The sequence below is a fragment of the Pseudophryne corroboree genome, chromosome 8, assembly GCF_028390025.1.
Source record: "Pseudophryne corroboree isolate aPseCor3 chromosome 8, aPseCor3.hap2, whole genome shotgun sequence".
In the NCBI taxonomy this organism is placed as follows: Eukaryota; Metazoa; Chordata; class Amphibia; order Anura; family Myobatrachidae; genus Pseudophryne; species Pseudophryne corroboree.
Genome location: NC_086451.1, coordinates 429,431,603 through 429,455,332, shown reverse-complemented (window position 1 = coordinate 429,455,332; position 23,730 = coordinate 429,431,603). Strand labels below are relative to the sequence as shown.

At 44.3% G+C, this 23,730-nt stretch overlaps 1 protein-coding gene across 1 annotated transcript in view; it reads left to right on the top strand.

Moving 5' to 3' along the window:
- LOC134949932 (serine-rich adhesin for platelets-like) overlaps nt 1-23,730 on the top strand; it is a 91,960-nt gene that overhangs the window by 14,146 nt on the left and 54,084 nt on the right. The window contains exons 4-6 of the mRNA XM_063938618.1: nt 4,297-12,597; nt 16,546-16,580; nt 21,407-21,431. Coding sequence (XP_063794688.1) covers nt 4,297-12,597; nt 16,546-16,580; nt 21,407-21,431 — 8,361 coding nt within the window. The remainder of the gene's footprint in view (nt 1-4,296; nt 12,598-16,545; nt 16,581-21,406; nt 21,432-23,730) is intronic.

Below are 23,730 nucleotides of genomic sequence, written 5' to 3'. Positions count from 1 at the left end.
GTATGACATTTTGTCATTGTTCTGTGCCAGGTTCCACTTGTTGTAGTCCAACGGGCATATTTAACTGGGAGCAAATTTTATTTAGTATTTCCTGCAGGTGCAAGATATTTTGTATTTAATTGGTTGTGAGGTTTTTCTTTTTTCACGTGGCGCAAGGTTTTTTTTTATAGCAAGTCCAATTTTTCCTAAAATCCTTATTTTTAGAAAAAACTGTCAGTACTTTTACATTACTTTACTTCAGTACTTTAAATTTAAAGCCTCCAGGTACATGGGGGGTGATTCCGAGTTGATCGTAGCCCTGCAAAATTTTGCAGGGCTACGATCATGACCATAGACATGCGGGAGGATACCCAGCACAGGGCTATCCCGCCCCGCATATCAGTGCCAGCCCCCCTCCCCCCCGCAGAAGTGCAAAAGCATCGCACAGCGGTGATGCTTTTGCACTTTAGGAGTAGCTCCCGGCCAGCGCAGCTTTAGAGTGCTGGCCAGGAGCTACTCGTCGCTACTCGTCACGCAGCCGCTGCAGCCCGTTCCTCACATGGTCCGGCCATGCCTGCGTTGGCCGGACCGCGCCCACGAAATGGCGGCCAAACGCAACCATTCTGCCCACCCAGCGACCGCCTCTGCCTGTCAATCAGGCAGAGGCGATCGTAGCGCAGCAACGGCCTTCGGCCATCTGGCATGCGCCGGAGTATGCGCAGTTCTGACCCGATCGCACCGTTGCAATAAACTGCAGCGTGCGATCAGGTCAGAATGACCCCCATGGTTATTTACTAGGAGCAGGGGTGTACCAGAGTTCTGTAATGTGTCCCAACATTTTTACCTTGGAATAAATATTTCCCTTCCTTTTCTTCTGCTCAGGTGGGGTGAACACAAAAAAGTTCAAATTTCCTCAGAATATGAATTGTGAGTTTGGAATTGGATTGCAAATGAAACTCACTATGTGAGTTCCCCATGAGAATAGTTAGTTGTGGCAGCATACAGAGCTGTGTATAACAGAGAATTATGATGAATAATAATACTCTGTCAAGTCCTGGTCCAGTACATTTAAAGCAAGCTGCAACTGGAGGGAAGAAGAAAGTAACACTTACAGTAGCACCATCAGTCAGTACAACAGAGCCACATAACAGACAGTAACATTAATTACAGTGTATACTAATGATACTTCAAAACAGAGCTCACTGCCACACAGTCAAAATTCTCTACTGGACGACAAGTTTTGAGAGAACACAGATAAATTACTTAGATTAAAGATGTTTATTGCAAGTAATACTTTCTGTCAATATTACTAAACTTTGGTTAATTATAATTATATATTTTTTGTTTTGGTATGATTATAATATTAATATTAATGTTGCTCATCTAAAGTACTTATATCCTGAAATGTGTAATGCACTACAGGTAGTATCAAAATCAGAGTATCTTGTTCCTTAGAGGTAAATAAGGGTCTGATTCATGTTTCTATGGAATTACTGCGGCTGCGTACAGTAATTCTGTCTACTTAAAGTTCTAATGCAGCAGGAGGCATCTGTTGGAGGTACTATAGATGCCTCCTGTTTACATTAGAGAGGATCCAAGTGCTGTGTCTGAGGTGCAGGCTCAGATCACCATTGCAACGATTGGTTGTGATTTGCGATAGTTGTAAGCGCCGGCCAGCCTGTGTATAGTCAACTGACGCTTACTTATGCTGGCTGTCAGATCTGGTCACCGGGATCCAGGAAGTCTGAGTCCAACGACAGAAACCCAAGACCTGTCATGCCTTAAAAATGGGAGGTGGCATGCCCACACTGTGAAGAACAGTGCCAGGTGCCACCCACTCTCCACCCCCCAAATTCCAGAGCAAGTCAATAATGCTGCAGCTGACAAGGGGCTACAAGTTATATCGCAAGACCCATTCTGTACCACACACACCATAGAATCTGTATATAAGCCATTGGGTTTATGTACAAAAATATTAATCAGGCCCTAAATACTGTAATTTAGAACTTTAGCTTTAATTAATTAGGATTCCTTCCATCCATCCCAATTTTAGCGGGACAGTGGTGCTTTTTGGTTACTCTCCTGCTGTCCCATCCTTTGGCCACAGTGTCCCTCATGTGGTCAAAAGGTTGCTGAGCCTCTTATGCACTATTTGGGCTCGTCACGTTCCAACATAAATATCACTAATTATTTATGCAGTACGCACAAAAATTATAAATTTTAATTTTTTTTCTTCATAAGTTTTTGAATTTCCTGATAATTGCATTAGTATGCATATTTCTCCTCTCAAGGCAAGCACAAGCTACCCAAAATTTAACCTTCACCAAGTAATACGTTGTTGTTCATGCTTCAGCAAAAATTCACCTTGGCAAAACAGTAAAAAATAACCTTGACTCTACATATAGGTTTTCACAGCAATATATATATTTTTTTAACATGTTTTAATAAAGCTCATAAAATGTGCATCAGTTATATAGTAGATGAAGAGGGTCCTCTGTGTTCACTGATGACAGGATGGGGATCATCTAATGGGTTGGGTATGTGTGACCGGCGGTCAGGAGACCACCGGTCACAATACCGACGCTGGGATCCTGGCTGTTAGTTGGCCGGTGGGGGGTGGTGAGCGCAACAAAACCCTTTGAGGGCACCCATGAGTGGGAATAGTCCCTGTTGGTCGGCATGCTGAACGGTGGGATATTTAGGGGTTGGGATCCCAACATCGGTATTGTGGAGACCACCGGTCACATAACCGCATCCCTCATCTAATCATTGAGTCACCCCATTCTGGACTTCTCAACACTTTCAATAGCATAGGGTGTTATAGGGTGTTATTGCCTATAAACTACTGACAGGGAGACTGTCCTCTTTCAATGAGGGTGCCCACGAGTGTCTACAGTAGCTGCCAGGATGGGGAAACTCATACACCTTCAATGCCCTCCCTCATTCTCTGGATCTACTAGTACCATAGTTCTGCAACACAAGTTGATACTACTTTCTGGTAATCACAGGTGACCACCAGAAATAACCACTAAGGGGTTACATAAATTAAAAGGGGAGTTATTCCCCAACTGAGCCCCAGCAGTGCTCAGGATGAGTCCTAATTGCTTCATCAGTCTAGGGGTTAAACAATATGACCAAATCCATCTTGGATGAAAGTTTGAAATTTCTGTGGTTTTTAATTGTGTTATGGTGACTGTAATTAATACACTAGTTAGCACCATTGTTTGTCACGTTAGATCATTTTCTTCCCCCTTTTTTCACATTATAAAATAATTGATCATTTCCATTATTTAATAATATTCAATTTAGCTGCTCATTGATGTGTCTTGTAGAGCTGACAAGGGGCCTGGTTCCGATGCGGTTGGAGGTGCTACTGTAGCAGCGACTACACTGATATGTTAATACAGCAGGAAGCATCTGATATAAGTAGACGCCTGCTGCTTGTATTAGTGATCCAAGCTGTATCCTCAGATATCCTCAGATGCAGCATTGGATCACCTTCGATGCCATAGGTCAGCTGCATGAACCATTATTATTATTATCCTTTATTTATATGGAACCACATGGGATCCGCAGCGCCCAATTACAGAATAAACAAATAAGCAAAACATGAAGACAGTGACTTACAATTCAATACAATATAAGACAGGTGCAGGCTATATAAACATGGCTGCGTCAGTAAACAGCACTGAAATAAGTATCACGGTGTCAGAAAACCAAGGGATTTGGTGCCAACAAAGGGAGTATTGAAAAGAAGATTAAGTAAGAGACGTAAAGGCACATGAGGGAAGCTGGCCCTGCTCTTAATAGCTTACATTCTAAAGGGGAGGGGCTGACAGACATGGGTGACACAGATGGGATAGAAAGTAAATGTGAGGGTCACTCACGCTGGCTGTCGCAGATCCAACAAAGAGGCCAGGAAATCTCTATCTTCCATTGGAGATCCTGGCCTTGTTACTGCCCCAAAACAAGGCAACATGCCTCTGTTTTGGGAAATGACCACCATAGCAGCCCTCTCCTCGCTCCTACACAGCAGCAGACTGTCAATCACGGACAGTCTGCAGTCATAGTGAGACAGATGTCACAGAGCTGCCCTGCACATATGCAGTACGGGTCCAACGTATGTTCAAAGTACTAGACATCGGTACTTTGTGGCATATGCTACAGATCCAATGGCACCTGAATTAGGCCCATTGACAACAATAAATAATTTTACGTTTTTAGAATGACTATGCCTTGCTTAAGACTATAAAAACAATTACAAAGTTGCCAGGTTGTTATATTACAAAATCTAATTTGTGTCCTTCTATTTTACAGTGGGAACTCCATCGGTAATTGCACAGGCAACAGATACAAGCAGAACATCTATTAGATACACAACAACAATCCCCAGTGAGACACATATTACAGGCCTCGAGGCAAACTTGGTATCTCCAAAGCCACTAACATTGTCTACTGAAAAGCCAACAACATGGAAAACTACCCTTTCCGTATCTGCAGAAGCAAAACCTCCACCAGCAAACAGAACAATGGCACAGCCTACAAAATTGATTACAACAACAGAACAAGTAAGAGAGAGAACAGTAACAAATATAAGAGATCTGACCATGCTAACAACTGAAGAAACACCAGCAGAAACAGATGGAGGAGAAACAAAAAGTATAATAAATGAAAAGACAACACCATTTTTAACTTCAAGAATAGTCAAACAAAGCGCAACTGTTGACTATTCTGTTGCAGCATCTTCAAGAAAAAACACACAGGTTACTACTATTCCAACTGAGAAAGAAGCTTCATCAGGTGTATCAAATACAGGAATAGCAAAATTAGCAACAGAATCAGCAACACACACTACAAAAACAGCAACTTCAAGCCCAATAAAAAAACATGTGATTGAAACAGCAGAATCTCCATCCACTCCAAAAGGAACAACAAAACGAATTACAGATATAATAAAAGAAAGTGAAACTATAAAAACAGGGAGAGTAACAAGTTCAACAGAAACCATATTGTTAGTCACAACATCTACAGAGAAGAAGACATTGCAGACACCTAAATCAACAATAGAATTAACATCAACAGCAAGACTATCACAATTAGCCCTGGAGACCACAACAGATTTTACGCCAGTAACAAGTATAACATCAACTTCCGAAACCACATTAGAACCAATAACAGACATTAAACCTTCAACTAGCAGATATACAATTAAAAATGCAGATATGAAAACAACCTCAATAACAGCAGTAACAAGTGGAATCAAATATATTGCAATTTCTACTAATATTGGAACAACAAAAAAACCTACTGACACTGCAAATAGAAAATCTATAGAAATTACAACAATAGACATTTCAGGACAATCTGAGGGGATGACTATTATAGACACAGCAACACTTACCGCTGTAGAAGGTTCAACAATAGCAACAACAACAGAAGTTGTAACAACAAAACCATACAGTTCCAGCTCAGTTACTCAAGTTTTTGCAGCACCCACTAATGTTGTTACAACAGACCTGCCTACTGACAATGCAAAGACAAAATCTACTCTGCACACAGCAATAGTAACATCACAAACATCTGCAGAAAAAATATCTGTTTTAAAAAACACTGCCACTACAGGAAAATCTATGGAAGCACTGGAAACAATACTGACAGAAAGTACAGTAATTGCAACAACAGGAACCCCTGCAATAGGTGCAGCATTGACTACAATTTCTACAGATAAGCAATCTACAGTGGTAACATCCATAGAATCTAACACAATATCCACGTCTGGAATAGATACTGAGGGCACGATAGCTTCCATTACAAGTAGGACATCTGGAAGTACAACAGAAGATGTGAAGACAAAATCAGAACAAGCTACAACAACTTCAGAAACAGTTACAGATAACAAGATAACAACTATATATTTAGCAAAAACAGAACAAACTACATTGGGCACATTGCCAGTTACAGAAACAAGAGCTACTGAATTTGTAACTATACAAGATATAAAATCTTCAACAATCCTGGCATCAACAAATGCAGAAGATGTAGCAGCATCTACATATGTCACCACCATAGAAACAACAGCAGCTGGGACCACAAAATATACAGAAGCAGCAACAGAGGGCAGAGGGGATGGATCAACAGCAGCTGCAGAAGTTTCAGCAATAGCAACAGCTACAGAAGCTGGGACAGCAACAACATTCAGTTCCAGATCCTTTACTGAAGATTTTGCAACAACTAATAATGTTCCCACAGAAACGGCTACTGACAGTGTAATGACAACCTCTGTTCCACATACAACAATAGCAACATCAGAATCATCTGCAGTAAGTACATCTGTATCAGCAAATGCTGCAACAACAGAAATACCTATGGAAGCACTGGCAACAACATTGACAGAAAATACAGAGAATCCAACAAGAGGAACAGCTGCCATAGGTACAACACTCACAACAATTACTCATACAACTACGGAATCTGCAATGGCAACATCCATAGATGTTAATGCAATATCCACATCTGGAATAGTTAGTGAGGGTACAACAGCTTCCATCACATCTAGGACACCTGGAAGACCAACAGAAGATGTGATGACAAAATCAGTAGAAGCTACAACAACATCAGGACCAGCTACAGATAACAGTATAACAACTATATATTTAACAGAGACAGAACAGACTACATCAGGCACATTACCAGATACAGAAACAGGAGCTACTGAACTCACAACTACACAAGATATACAATCTTCAACAGTACTGGCATCAATGAACGCAGAAGATGTAGCAGCATCTACATATGTCACCTCCATAGAGACAACAGCAGCAGGGACCACAAAATATACAGAAGCAGCAACAGAGAGAGGAGGGGATGGATCAACAGCAGCTGCAGAAGCTGCAACAATAGCAACAGCTACAGAAGCTGGGACAGCAACAACATTCAGTTCCAGCTCAGTTACTGAAGAGTTTGTAACACCTACTAATGTTATTACAACAGACATGCTTACTAACAGTGTAATGACAGAATCTATACCACATACAACAATAGCAACATCAGAAACATCTGCAGAAAGTACAACTGTATCAACAAATGCTGCAACAACTGGAATATCTATGGAAGCATTGGCAACAACATTGACAGAAAGTAGAGAGATTACTGCTAGAGGAACAGCTGCCATAAGTACAACAGGTACATCAATTTCTCAACCAAACAAGGAATCTGCAATGGCTACATCCATAGCTGCTAATATAAAATCCACCTCAGGAATAGTTAGTGAAGGTACAACAGCTTCCATCATAGCGAGGACACCTGGAAGACCAACAGAAGATGTGAAGACAAAATCAGAACAAGCGACAACAACAACATCAGGAGCAGCTACAGATAACAAGATAACAACTATACATTTAACAAAGACAGAAAAAACTACATCAGGCACATTACCGGTTACAGAAACAGGAGCTACTGAATTCACAACTACACAAGACATAAAATCTTCAACAATCCTAGCACTAACAAAAGCAGAAGATGTAGCAGCATCTACATATGTCACCACCATAGAAACAACATCAGCAGCTGGGACCACAAAATATACAGAAGCAGCAACAGAGGGCGGAGGGAATGGAACAATAGCAGCTGAAGAAGCTTCAACAATAGCAACAGCTACAGAAGCTGGAGCAACAAAACCGTTTAGTTCCAGCTCAGTTACTATAGATTTTGCAACACTTACTAATGTTCCCACAGACATGACTACTGACAGTGTAATGACAAACTCTGAACCACATACAATAGCAACATCAGAAACTTCCACAGAAAGTACATCTGTATCAACAAATGCTGTAACAACAGGAAAATCTATAGAATCACTGGCAACAACATTAACAGAAAATACAGAGATTGCAACAAGAGGAACAGCTGTCATAAGAACAACATTGGCTACAATTATTAATACAACTACGGAATCTGCAATGGCAACATCCATAGATGTTAATTCAATATCCACATCTGGAATAGTTAGTGAAGGCACAACAGCTTCCATCACATCTAGGACACCTGGAAGACCAACAGAAGATGTGAAGACAAAATCAGTAGAAGCTACAACATCAGGAGCAGCTACAGATAACAGTATAACAACTATATATTTAACAGAGACAGAACAGACTACATCAGGCACATTACCAGTTACAGAAACAGGAGCTACTGAACTCACAACTACACAAGATATAAAATCTTCAACAATCCTGGCACCAACAAAAGCAGAAGATGTAGCAGCATCTACATATGTCACCACCATAGAGACAACAGAAGGAGGGACAACAAAATATACAGATCCAGCAACAGAGAGAGGAGGGGATGGATCAACAGCAGCTGCAGAAGCTGCAACAATAGCAACAGCTACAGAAGCTGGGACAGCAACAACATTCAGTTCCAGCTCAGTTACTGAAGAGTTTGTAACACCTACTAATGTTATTACAACAGACATGCTTACTAACAGTGTAATGACAGAATCTATACCACATACAACAATAGCAACATCAGAAACATCTGCAGAAAGTACAACTGTATCAACAAATGCTGCAACAACTGGAATATCTATGGAAGCATTGGCAACAACATTGACAGAAAGTAGAGAGATTACTGCTAGAGGAACAGCTGCCATAAGTACAACAGGTACATCAATTTCTCAACCAAACAAGGAATCTGCAATGGGAACATCCATAGCTGCTAATACAATATCCACCTCAGGAATAGTTAGTGAAGGTACAACAGCTTCCATCACATCTAGGACACCTGGAAGTGCAACAGAAGATGTGAAGACAAAATCAGAACAAGCGACAACAACAACATCAGGACCAGCTACAGATAACAAGATAACAACTATATATTTAGCACAAACAGAAAAAACTACATTGGGCACATTACCAGTTATAGTGGCAGACACAGAAGCTACTGAATTTGTAACCACACAAAGTCTAAAAGTGGCAACAAACCAGGAAGCTACAAAATCTGATGATATAATATCATCTACATCTATTGGCACTGTAGAGACAACATCAGAAGGGACAACAAAATATACAGATGCAGCAACAGAGGGCGGAGGGGATGGATCAACAGCAGCTGCAGAAGTTTTAACAGTAGCAACAGCTACAGCAGCTGGAACAACAAAACCATTCAGTTCCAGCTCAGTTACTCAAGTTTTTGCAACATCTACTAATGTTCTCACAGACATGCCTACTGACATTGCAAACACAAACTCTATACCACATACAATAGTAACATCAGAAACTTCTGCAGAAAGTTCATCTGTATCAACAGGAAAATCTATAGAAGCACTGGCAACAACATTAACAGAAAATACAGAGATTGCAACAAGAGGAACAGCTGCCATAAGTACAACATTGGCTACAATTACTCATACAACTACGGAATCTGCAATAGCAACATCCACAGATGTTACTACAATATCCACATCTGGAATAGTTACTGAAGGTACAACAGCTTCCATCACATCTAGGACACCTGGAACAACAGAAGATGTGAAGACAAAATCAGTAGAAGCTACAACAACATCAGGAGCATCTACAGATAACAGTATAACAACTATATATTTAACAGAGACAGAACAGACTACATCAGGCACATTACCAGTTACAGAAACAGAAGCTACTGAATTCACAACTACACAAGATATAAAATCTTCAACAATCCTAGCACCAACAAAAGCAGAAGATGTAGCAGCATCTACACATACCACTACCATAGAGACACCAACAGCATGGGCAACAATATATACAGAAGCAGCAACAGAGGGTGGAGGGGATGGAACAATCGCAGCTGCAGAGACTTCAACAATAGCAACAGCAACAGAAGCTAGAGCAACATCATTCAGTTTCAGCTCAGTCACTGAAAATTTTGCAACACCTACTAATGCTGTTCCCACAGACATGACTACTGACAGTGTTATGACAAACTCCATACCACATACAATAGCAACATCAGAAACTTCTGCAGAAAGTACATCTGTATCAACAAATGCTCTAACAGAAAAATCTATAGAAGCACTGGCAACAACATTGACAGAAAATACAGAGATTGCAACAAGAGGAACAGCTGCCATAAGTACAACATTGGCTACAATTACTCATACAACTCAGGAATCTGCAATAGCAACATCCACAGATGTTACTACAATATCCACATCTGGAATAGGTACTGAAGGTACAACACCTTCCATCACATCTAGGACAGCTGGAAGTGCAACAGAAGATGTGAAGACAAAGTCAGTAGAAGCTACAACAATATCAGGAGCTGCTACAGATAACAATATAACAACTATATATTTAACAAAGACAGAACAAACTTCATCAGGCACATTACCAGTTACGGAAACAGGAGCTACTGAATTTGAAGCTACACAAGATATACAATCTTCAACAGTACTGGCATCAACAAAAGCAGAAGATGTAGCAGCATCTACATATGTCACCTCCATAGAGACAACAGCAGGAGGGACAACAAAATATACAGATGCAGCAACAGGGGGCGGAGGGCATGGATCAACAGCAGCTGCAGAAGCTTCAACAAGAGCAACAGCTTCAGAGGCTGCAACAACAAAACCATTCAGTTCCAGCTCAGTTACTCGAGCATTTGTAAAACCTACTCATGTTGTTCCCACAGACATGCCTACTGATAGTGTAATGACAGGATCTACAGATCTTGCATCGACTAAAACATCAGAAAAATCTGCAGAAAGTACATCTATAGGTACAATAGCTTCCATCACATCTGGGACACCTGGAAGTGCAACAGAAGATGTATTGACAAAAACAACAACATCATCATCGTCATCATCATTTTCTTCATCATCAGGAGCAGCTACAGATAACAGAATAACAACTATAGATTTAGAAAAAACAGCCACGGCTACATCGGGCACATTACCAGTTACAGTGGCAGAAACAGGAGCTACTGAATGTGTGACCACACCAGCTATAAAAGCCTCAACAATCCTGGCATCAACAAACGATGCAGATGGTATAATATCATCTACATATCCGGGCACCACAGAAACAACAGCAGCAGGGGCAGCTACAGATAACAAAATAATGACTATATATTTAGTAAAAACAGGACAAACTACATCAGGCACATTACCAGTTACAGAAACAACAGCAGCAGGGGCAACAAAATATACAGGAGCAGCAATGGAGAGTGGAGGAGATGGACCAACACCAACTGACGAAGTTTCGACAGTAGCAACAGCTATAGAAGGTGTAACAACGAAACCATTCAGTTCCAGCTCAGGTACTCAAGTTTTTGCAACACCTACCTCTCTTGCTACAACAGACATGCCTACTTACAGTGTAATGGCAGAATCTACAGATCTTGCATCAATAAAAACATCAGAAACATCTGCAGAAAGTACATCTGTATCAACACAATCTGTAACAACTGGAATCTCCATGGAAGCACTGGCAACAACAATGACAAAAAGTACAGAGATTGCAACAAGAGGAACAGCTGCCATAAGTACAACATTGACAAAAATTGATCAGGCAACCAAGGATTCTGCAATGGGAACATCCATAGAAGCTATGACATTATCCACATCTGGAATAGATACTGAAGGCACAACAGCTTCCATCACATCTAGGACACCTGGAAGTGCAACAAGAGATTTGGTGACGGAATTACTTTTAACTGCAACAACAACATCCGGAGCAGCTACAGATAACAAAATAATGACTATATATTTAGTAAAAACAGAACAAACTACATCAGGCACATTACCAGTTACAGAAACAGGAGCTACTGAATTTATAACTACACAAGATATAAAATCTCCAACAATCCTGGTATCAACAAAAGCAGAAGATATAGCAGCATCTACATATGTCACCTCCATAGAGACAACAGCAGGAGGGACAACAACATATACATATGCAGATGCAGCAACAGAGGGCGGAGGGGATGGATCATCAGCAGCTGCAGAAGCTTCAACAATAGCAACAGCTACAGAAACTGGGACAACAAAACTGTTCAGTTCCAGCTCGGTTACTGAAGGTTTTGCAACATCTACGAATGCTATTATCACAGACATGTCTACTGACAGTGTAATGACAATGTCTACAGATCTCCCATCAATTCAAACATCAGGAACATCTGCAGAAAGTACATCTGTATCTACAAGTGCTGTAACAACTGGAATATCTATGGGAGCACTGGCAACAACACGGACTGATAATACAGAGATTGCAACAAGAGGAACAGCTGCCCTATCTACAGTGATGACAATTGCTCATACAACCAAGGATTCTGCAATGGCAACATCCATAGATGCTAAGACAGTATCCACATCTGGAATAGGTACTGACGGTACAACAGCTTCCATCACATCTAGGACACCTGGAAGTGCAACAGCAGATGTGAAGACAAAATTAGTATCAGCTACAACATCACCAGGAACATCTGCAGAAGACAGGATTACATCTACAGGGTTTGTCAAAATAAGAACAGCTATACCTGACAAATTGCCATTTACAGTTATAGAAGCAGGAGCTGCTGAATTTCTAACCACACCAGATGTAAAAGCTTCTACAATTCCGGCATCAACAAAATCTGTAGAAGGTATAATGTCATCTACATTTATTACCACAATAGATACAATGGGGGGTCATCCCGAGTTGATCGCTCGCTAGCAACTATTTGCAGAGCTGCGATCAGGTTAAATCTCGGCAAAACTGCGCATGCGTATGCACCGCAATGTGCGGGCGCATCGTACGGGTACAAAGAGGATCCGTGCTGATCGATGGATTTAACGAAGAATCCATTCGCACAGCCGAACGCAAGGCGATTGACAGAAAGAAGGCGTTTATGGGTGTCAACTGACCATTTTCTAGGAGTGTTTGGGAAAACGCAGGCGTGTCCAAGCGTTTGCAGGGCGGGTGTCTGACGTCAATTCCGGGACCAAAAAGACTGAATTGATCGCAGCGGCTGAGTAAGTCCAGAGCTACTCAGAAACTGCAAAAAACTTTCTCCTGCTGTCGGCTGCAAAAGCGTTGGCACACTTGCAAAGCGGAAATACACTCCCCCATAGGCGGCGACTATCTGATTGCAGCGCTGCAAAGAGTTGCTAGCGAGCGATCAACTCGAAATGACCCCCAATAGCAGCAGAGGGGGACAGCACAGTCACCCTCATTCAGATGTGGATGGAGGTGTTATCGCTGCTGCTTACATAGAAGCAGCAATGATAGCACTAATATGGTAACGCAGCAGGGGCATCACACAATCTTCATGCATTACTGATACAACCTGCGTCCCAGATCACAGTATCAGATCATCTCTGACAGCAACGGTAGGCTGATTGACCCATGGGGTCGCCGGTCACCGCAGGAGCTACCAAGAGGCCTTGAAATCTCTGTTCTCTGACAGATATCCTGGCCGACGGCAATCTAAGGGGCCTATTTACTAAGCCTCGGATGGAGATAAAGTGGACAGAGATAAAGTTCCAACCAATCAGCTCCTAACTGCCATGTTACAGGCTGTGTTTGAAAAATGACAGTTAGGAGCTGATTGACTGGTACTTTATCTCCGTCTACTATATCTCCATCCAAGGCTTAGTAAATAGACCCTTAAGTCTATCATCACAGGATCCATTTGCCCATGTGCAGAACAGGTCCAGCACATGCGAGCAGTACCGATAATTGGTACTTTGCGAAGGACGTGGCACCCCCCCACTACATCTGAATGACAGCCAATATACAGATGAAATATATATAAACATTTGAAATTACAGACAGATATTACATTGGAATTCAGATATTTTTTATTTTTCTGTAAAAGTGTAGCAATTATTGGGCATACAACAACCTGCAAAACCAATGACGATGACACCAAAACATGAATGCATTTTTACAATCAGTAAGACACTGGGTGGGTGAGATTAGATTTCAAGGGCTCGATCTAAATTCTTTAAATTCCTCAGAAAGTCAAATGAAGTAATTCAATGTATACCCTTCAGTGCTAATGTGCCTATGTCACAGGTTCTCAAACTCAGTCCTCATGGCCCCAAATAGCATTGGTGAATTTCCCATTAGGTATGTGAGGCATGTGCCTAGGGGCAGCACTTGTTTTGGGGGCGGCACTTGGATGCTTGTGTTGATATTGTCAGCACAAAGAGTATCAGTGATTGCTAAACATTTCCACTGTACTGTACCATCTGCCATCTTGAATGGAGTATAAATGGGTAGGATATGCACATGTATAGATAATTAAACATAAAAAAAGTCATAGTTAGTGGCTTTTTTATTTATTCTATAGGCAGGTAAGGGGGTGGTCATTACTGTTATGCCTTGGTGCGCTCTCACCCATAAATCCACCCCTGCCAAACAGTTCAAGTTTTCTAGGTCTCCTCTCAGAGTCACAAGTGTAATAATTAGCTCCACCTATGAGTCTTTTACAATGTATCAGTGAGTCATGAATACGCCTATGCATCTGCTAGGTGACTGGGAATACGTGAACTGTGTGGGGTCCCGAGGACAGAGTTTGAGAACCACTGGTCTGCATCATCCTGAGTCAGCTACTGTATCTCTGACTGCAAGTTTTAGGGGTATAAAAGCAAGTCTTCTTTTTTTAGTTCCTAAATGATAGATGTGTGATACTCTAGTGGTTTTATGATTAAGGCCACTGGCATTTCTATCATGGGTGCAATGTGTGCAGTGCACACGGGCCCCTGGGTCCAGGGGGGGGGGCCCAAACCGCACACATTGCACCCATATTTTCATATTCACCTCTCCGAAGTTTACCGCCAGGTGCTGCAGCGGCAGCCATTGCGACAAAAAAACACATACAAAATGGCCACTGCGCATGCGCAGTTCGACTTTTGTCTACAAAACACGGCGGTCGCCATGTTTCGGGAGACCTGCTCATGCGCAGTAGACTCTGGCATATTGCCGCAGCCTACGGCGTTGAGGAGAGGAGGGGGCCCATACGGAGTGTGCTCACGGGCCCCCTCCTCTCTTAAAACATCCCTGATTAAGGCCCAGATTTATCAAGCCTTAGAGAGTGATAAATTGCACTGTGATAAAGTACCAACCGATCAGTATTTGATAATGCTCATTATCTATTTACAAATGTACATAGTATTGATTTGAGCCATGACATTTCAGTTGTTTCCTCAAATAGCAAAATATGTAAATTCTCCATATAAATCTCACGGGTGAATACAGGATATTGACAGTCTGTAATTTACACCACCTATACTGTATGAAGCATACTTGCCGACTTCTGGGCTGCTCTCTCCGGGAGAGAGCAGCCGGTCGGCTCATCAGGGCAGGCAGGAAGTGAGGTGACGTCCAGAGGGGGGCGGGCCAGAGGCGGAGCAGGGCGGGCCATAGGCAGAACGGGGGCGTGGCTGATTGATCGCGTCATGTAAGCCACACCCCCGCTGTGTAATGCCGCTATTCTCGGCATTATACAGCAGGGGGCGTGGCTATGATTACGCGATTCAACAAGAATCGCGTCATCACCGGCTCGGACCGCCCACTTTACTCGCTAAGTGGGCAGCCGGGCAGGGGGTGACCGCTGAAATCGGGAGACTTGTCTGCCCTTCCGGGGGGCCGGGAGGGTCACCCGATTTTCGGGAGCCTCCCGCCCATTCCGGGAGGGTAGGCAAGTATGGTATGAAGTAGTGGTTTTTTGATAATGAAACTAATAACTAACTGATTTGGATGATTGGGAACTCTGGGGCATATTCAGAGATGGATACAAATGTCACTGGCGCTGTGTGTTAGTATGCAGTGTCCGGGAGTATACAGAAGCCGCAGGAGCTGTCTTGTATAAAAAGATGCTTACTGCCGGCCTGTGTGATCTGTTGCCTGAATCCCAAGACGCAACATTGGATCATCTGTCTGAACATCACTGGCCTGATTAGACATCTAGGTAACCCTCAGGTTACATAGGATGTCCTGCAAAACTCATACCCTCCAACATGACCCATTCCATTAGGTACAAAGTGATCTTTTCCTGGACTTTCTTCCAGTGGTGGCTGCAGAGGTGGGGCTGCAGCACAGTCTAAAATTCAAATAGGGGAGCCACACCAACTACTGCCCCAAACACTGCCAAACATCGCTGGCCGGGAATCACTGGCAGTTGGTGTGGCTCCCCTGTTTGAGTTTTGGACTGTGCTGCAGCCCCACCCCTGTGACTGCCACTGGCAAGAAAAAACAGGAACAGAGCATTTTATACCTAATGGAATGGGTCATGTACTGTATGAAAAACTATACAGCCGGAGCCAGTGAAACTGCATCCGAGGACGCAGCCACTGACTTTGACTCACCCAGAAAACATGGCCAGCATGCCAGCAGCATGTCAATCGTACTGCGCCTTCAAAAATCTTTGATCTACAGATTCAAATACAAAATAATTTCTTTTGATTCCTATTTTATATGCTGATAATTTATCTCCGTTAGAAATGATCAGAGCGATAAATTTAAGTCACCAAAAAAGGACAGATAAACTGAGAGTATCTGTGTCACAAAAATTGGAGATTTTAATAGTATCTTATTTCTTTTGTAGTTAAAATCAATTTAGGAAGACTGGAACCAGTACAGGTAAGTGTTCCTTTAAAGTACTTTATGCCTATTACTTAAACTTTGGACCCCACAAAATTCTTATTTGTAGTGAGTGTTGATTTGTGCAGGTGCATGTCATTTTCTGCTAGAGCAGTGTAGTATACGCGTTGGGGAGTGGTCTTCAGGTTGCCGAATGTCGGGATCCCGGCGCACAGTATACTGGCGCCGGAATCCCGACACCCGGCATACCGACAGATATTCTCCCTCGTGGGGGTCCACGACCCCCTGGAGGGAGAATAAATAGCGTGGCGCGCATAGCACGCCACCGTGCCCGCAGCGTGGCGAGCGCAGCGAGCCTGCAAGGGGCTCATTTGCGCTCACCACGCTGTCAGTATGCCAGCGGTCGGGCTCCCGGCACCGGTATGCTGGTCGCCGGGAGCCCGGCCGCTGGCATACAATACTATACCCGCGTTGGGTATGCTTTACCGGCAGTCGGGATACGGGCCGCCAGAATGTCGGCAGGTGGGTGAGAACAACGAAGCCCCTTGCAGGCTCGGTGGCTTGCTGTGCTCGCCACAGGCTCTATTCCCACTTTATGGGTGTTGGGAAATAGCCCTGGTCCCCCTGCCGGCATTATGGCTACCGGGATTCCTGTGTCGGTATGCTGAATGCCAGGATCCTGAACGACGGATCATAACCGCATCCCCAGTATACAGTATGTTGTATTTGATAGAATTATATTATTTAAATGAGAAAAGGGGTGCAGTGGGCCAGGGGCGTATCTACCCATTGGCCACGATGGCACTCACCAGGGGTGCCAGCCAAGCAGGGGGCGCAATGGGTTGTATCCCTTAAGCCGTAGTGTCTGGCAATACCTGCTGTGCTGAACTGCCTGTGCATTGCCTGGGATGGAGGGTGGAGGATCGCTCAGCAGGCAGGAGCTGGCTCCGGTGTCCGGCACCGCAATGCACTACAGGGAAGAAACTGAAAATAATCTACAACTCCCAGCAACCCTTGCTGTCAGGGGCATATCTGGCAATGTGGGGGAATATGTGTATCTGGCACTGTTAGGGCATATCTAGCACTGTGGGAGCATATCTAGCACTGTGAGGGCATATCTGGCACTATGGGGGCATGTGTGTATCTGGCACTGTGAGGGCATATGTGTATCTGGCACTGTGGGGGCATATGTGTATCTGGCACTATTGGGGGCATATGTGTATCTGGCACTGCAGTATTGGGGTCATATGTGTATCATGCCCGAATTTTCATTGACCACTCCCCATGTGGAATGTGGCCACACCCATTTTTTGGGGCATGCGCGCCTTTGGCGCACGGACACAGTACCACTAACAATTTTTTTTATACTTGCAGCACTGGGTAGTGCACTGCATTGCACTTCTTTGCACTACTATTTGATTATACTACCTGGCCTTGGGTGGCATTGTGTCCTCAGCCAGGCAAGGCACTGCTGATATCTCCTCTGTGTTATAAGAATTACTGTGTGGGCATAATGTGTAAAGGGAACTGCTACTGTATGGGCATGATGTGTATAAGGGTTACTACTGTGTAGTGTAATTTGAATTGGGGGAACTATTGTATGGTCATGCCCCACAAGATCATGTCCATTTTTTGCACATGCACCTTCCCTATTTGAAATATAGGGGGCGCCAGTCCCTTACTTTGCCAGTGGCACTTGGACCTCTAGATACACCCCTGCAGTGGGCACATTGGCCCTCATTCCGAGTTGTTCGCTCGCTAGCAGCTTTTCGCAGCAGTGCACACGCTAAGCCGCCGCCTACTGGGAGTGAATCTTAGCTTTGCAGATTAGCGAACGAAAGAATCGTAAAATAGCGAACAGAATAGCGATCAGAAATTTCTTTGCAGTTTCCGAGTAGCTCGATACTTACTCTGCCACTGCGATCAGTTCAGTCCTTTTCGTTCCTGGTTTGATGTCACAAACACACCCAGCGTTCGCCCAGACACTCCCCCGTTTCTCCAGCCACTCCCGCGTTTTTCCCAGAAACGGCAGCGTTTTTTCACACACTCCCTTAAAACGGCCAGTTTCCGCCCAGAAACACCCACTTCCTGTCAATCACACTCCGATCACCAGAACAAAGACATTTTTTCGTTAAGCCGTGAGTAAAATACCAAACTTCTTAGCAAATTTACTTGGCGCAGCCGCGGTGCGAACATTGCACATGCGCAGTTTGCTGAAAATCGCTGCGATGCGATGAAAAATAATGAGCGAACAACTCGGAATGAGGGCCATTGTGGGGTGATTTTCAGATCATACACGTGCCACGTGGCCATTTTGGTGGCGATTTCCAATGTGATCGCAGCACCCCGATGCTGGACTCCGGAAAGGTAAGTATTTAAATGGGTACAGTGCATGCAGTGTGGCCCCCCTGGACCCAGAGGCCCGTGTGCACCGCACCCATTGCACCCATTATAGAAACGCCAATGAGCCACACCAGTGGCGGAACTAGCGAGCGGTGGGCCCAGGTGCGACAAAATGCTTTGCCCCTCCCCCCCTCATCCCATCCAAGTCCACCCCCTCACCCCTGGAGAGGATCTGGTGAGGGGGGACCTGCTCAGGGCCAGAGAAATGGATACCTAGCAACAGTGCCGTAACTAGACATTTTAGCACTGTGTGCAAGAAACGGCATCGGAGCCCCACCCCTGCATGTAAAACAGGGGCATTGCGCGCCGTAGGCGCACGCAAAAATACATAGTGGCGTGGCTTCGTGGGGAAGGGGTGTGGCCACAAAATAATACCAATTCATAAAACGGTGCACAGTAGTCTCCATTCTTCAAATTACGCCGCACAGTAGCACCACTACACCTTTTACACCTTACAGCGGACAGATTCCTCTTTTTACACATTACGGCAGACAGCATCCCCTTTTTACACATTACGGCAGACAGCGTCCCCCTTTTTACACATTACGGCAGACAGCATCCCCCTTTTTACACATTACGGCAGACAGCGTCCCCTTTTTATACATAACGGCAGACAGCGTGCCCTTGTTACACATAGCGGCAGACAGCGTACACTTTTTACACATAACGGCAGACAGCGTGCCCTTGTTACACATAGCGGCAGACAGCGTACACTTTTTACACATAACGGCAGACAGCGTGCCCTTGTTAAACATAGCGGCAGACAGCGTAAACTTTTTACACATAACGGCAGACAGCGTCCCCCTTTTTACACATTACGGCAGACAGCGTGCACTTTTTACACATAACGGCAGACAGCGTCCCCTTTTTACACATTACGGCAGACAGCGTGCCCTTGTTACACATTACGGCAGACAGCGTCCCCCTTTTTACACATTACGGCAGGCAGATTCCCCATTTTTACACATAGCGGCAGGCAGTCCCCCCTTTTTACACATTGCGGCAGGCAGATTCCCCCTTTTTACACATTGCGGCAGGCAGTCCCCCATTTTTACACATTGCGGCAGGCAGATTCCCCATTTTTACACATTGCGGCAGGCAGATTCTCCCTTTTTACACATTGCGGCAGGCAGTCCCCCTTTTTACACATTACGGCAGGCAGATTCCCCCTTTTTACACATTACGGCAGGCAGATTCCCCCTTTTTACACATAGCGGCAGGCAGATTCCCCCTTTTTACACATAGCGGCAGGCAGATTCCCCATTTTTACACATAGCGGCAGGCAGTCCCCCCTTTTTACACATTGCGGCAGGCAGTCCCCCCTTTTTACACATTGCGGCAGGCAGATTCCCCATTTTTACACATTGCGGCAGGCAGATTCCCCCTTTTTACACATTGCGGCAGGCAGTCCCCCATTTTTACACATAGCGGCAGGCAGTCCCAACAAAGAAAGAAAGAGACAGAAAGAAAGAGACAGAAAGAAAGAATTATACTTACCCTCTCCGGCGTCTCCGCTGGCTCAGGCACCTTGGTGCAGCGTCAGGTGATTCCCGGGCTGGAGAGAAGGAGGAGGAGGGAGGTGGAGGAGGGAGCCGCAGCAGCGCTGTGTCATTGGTGGAGGCGCTGCTGCTGCTGCCCCTCTGCTTCACTATAGGCTGTTCTCGGAAGACAGCCTATAGTGAAGCAGAGGGCCAGCAGCAGCAGCGCCTCCACCAGTAGTAAAGCTCCCTCCTTCGGCTCCCTCCTCCTCCTTCTCCCCCGTACCGCTGCTCCTCTCCTCTCTGTCCGGGCGGCTGTGCGCTGCGGGCAGCGGTTGCCCGCAGCGCACAGCGGCATGTAATGAGTTAGTTTGACTCATTACATGCTTTGGGCCCCTGGACAGAGGCGGGCCCCAGTGCAACGCACTGGTTGCACTGGCGGTAGTTCCGCCTCTGAGCCACACTCATTGTTGCTGCAATGCGTGCACATGTGCACATGTATCGCAGCAAGGACCAGATGCACCCAGCTGCATCTATTCACACCAGCGACTAGGTAATATATTGTGTATGTCCTGCAGTTGTGAATATATGCACATGCCCATAAACTAGCACGCTTCCTGTGGCAATCTAGTTGTAGGTGTGAAAAGCCGCACCGTATATGCGAGCAGCTACATCAGTATAATAAATATAGTTCCCATGGATAGAGTAATGGGAGGTTGGACTTTTTTCCACATCTACTTTGTGGAAGCATTTCTCGTGAATGTAGAGTCAGCAGATGCCGTAATGTATATAGCACAAACCATCTTAGTGTACCAATGCAGAACCAATTTATATTGCAGTGCACTATACATGAGGTACAATGGAAGCAGCTGTGGTTTAAACCAATATTCAAGATTTTAAGTATATGTTGAACATAGGTTTTAATACATATGCCTTCAGTGATGCTCTGAAATTCATATTTTCCTTGTATTCTTTTTTTTATAGAGAGAGATTGTTACCAAGCACATAGGTAAGAAAAACTAAGGTACTTAATCTTTGTATAAATGTTCGGCATAGAGGGCCTAATTCAAGGTTGATTGCAAAACAATATTTTCCTCTAATGGGCAAAACCATGCTGCGCTGCAGATGGGGCAGATATAACATGTGCAGAGAGAGTTCGATTTGGGTGGGGTGTGTCCAAACTGAAATCTAAATTGCAGTGTAAAAATAAAGCAGCCAGTATTTACCCTGCACAGAAACAATATAACCCACCCGAATCTAACTCTCTCTGCACATGTTATATCTGCCCCAACTGCAGTGCACATGGTTTTGCCCATTAGAGGAAATGTTGTTTTGCAATCAACCTTGAATGAGGCACATAGTAAAAGCCTATTTTCTGATTTGCTCTGATATGGTAGTTTCACTTTCATCTATGTGCTGTAGACAGGGCTGCCATCAGAAATTGTTGGGCCCGGGACTGACAAATGAGACAGGGCCCCTCCCTCCAAAAAAAATTATTCTGCCGCACTGCTCCACCCCTATGTGATATTATACATTGTGACGTTACATATAGGTGGAGCGTTGCGCAACTACAGGAACAGCTCACAGAGAGCTGTTGTGCAGTTAAAGGCTTGTTTTAAAAAGTCCTCCCTATGCATCAGCCTGCTGTTGATTCACAGACTGGTGCGGCTCTACAGGTATTGGCAGTAGGAGCCAGGGCTGGGCCCCCCTCTCTGTAAGGGCCCGGGACACCAGTCCCTCCCCCCCCTGCCCCCCCCCCCCCCCCCCCCATGGCTACCCTGGCTGTAGAGATGCAGTACACACTGAAGACACGTGACATTACTCTGCAATAAATGCTCTGCAGAACACAATATTACATGAACAAAAACTGACCATCTATTTTGACTCTACGCTTCACTGTGGTCAGCAATGTGCAGTACTGTACACTTTTCTCTGTTTGGACAAAGCAACTTTGGTACTGTGCATACTGTAGTGTAGGGTCTACTGTATATGATTATGATCACACAGGAGCTGATCATTTCTCTTAAGTAAAATAGATGGTCCTGAATGAATATCGGAAGAAGCATTATTAATATACATTCTTTTTGTTGCTAGAGAGGTGCAAATATGCAGGAGAAAATAACCTGTCTTTCTGGGGCATATGTTTTTTTTTACATTTGGTGAAAGACTAATCAAAACGTAACTTTAATTCACATACCAATTGAAAAGGTATTCTCCTACCATACCTGCTACTGTTCTTTATTTGTCATTGTCTGGATTATTTCAGCTGACCCTATGAATGCAGACTTTGCATAATTTTGTAATGTGTTGAGAGCTGACAGGCGATTTGCCAGTAAAAATACTTAGGGGTATATTTACTAAGCTCCCGATTTTGACCGATTTGGTGTTTTTTCTTCAAAGTGTCATCTCGGGGATTTACTAAACTCAAATCTCGGCAGTGATGAGGGTATTCGTATTTTTTTTTAAGTCAAAGAAAAAAAATACGTATGAATACACCATCGGTCAAATACGGCTGTTATTTGATACGACTGAAGACACAATGTAGCGCATGGGCGCTCCATTGTATCCAATGGTGGGAACTTTGCAGTCAGCAGTTGACCGCGAGTAACCTCAACCGATGACCGCAAAGTTCTCACTATTGGATACAATGGAGCGCCTATGCGCTACATTGTATCTTCAGTGCGCAGCCTCACTGACACTACAGGAGCGCACAGCCAATCAGGAGAGTGCCACGACGTGGCGCTCCCTGATTGGCTGAAGGGACCCTCTTTGACAGGAGTCAGGGGGGGTCCCGGCAGTTGGGGAAAGGGGTCCCATGTGTAAACATGGGACCCCTTTCAGTGCGTGGTTCGGGTTTCCGGTTTGTTTTTTTGCCAAGTACGTGGACTATAAAGAGAACACAAGCTACACTGGATTATGTGAGTATAATTATTTTCACAGGTACCCCGTGGAGTCTACATGGAGAAGTGGACCGAGCATCGTGTGAACATAGGTAAGTATGTATGTATGTAGGTGTGCATGTATGTAATAAAGTTTTACTTTCACGGTGTGTGTGTCCTGTTTTTTGTTGGGTATTTTTTTTGTAGTAGTACTACAGGTACCAGCGGGCCCGTTTTTCCACCGCATGCTGGTACTTGTGGTTCTCCAAGTACCAGCTTGCCAGGGAGGCTTGCTGGGACTTGTAGTACTGCTACAAAAAACAATATTCTTATTTTTTCACAAGGCTATCAGCCCCCCATCCGCCGCCCTTTGATGGAGGGGACAGCCTTGGGCTTCACCCATGGCCCTTGGGTGGCTGGAGGGGGGTC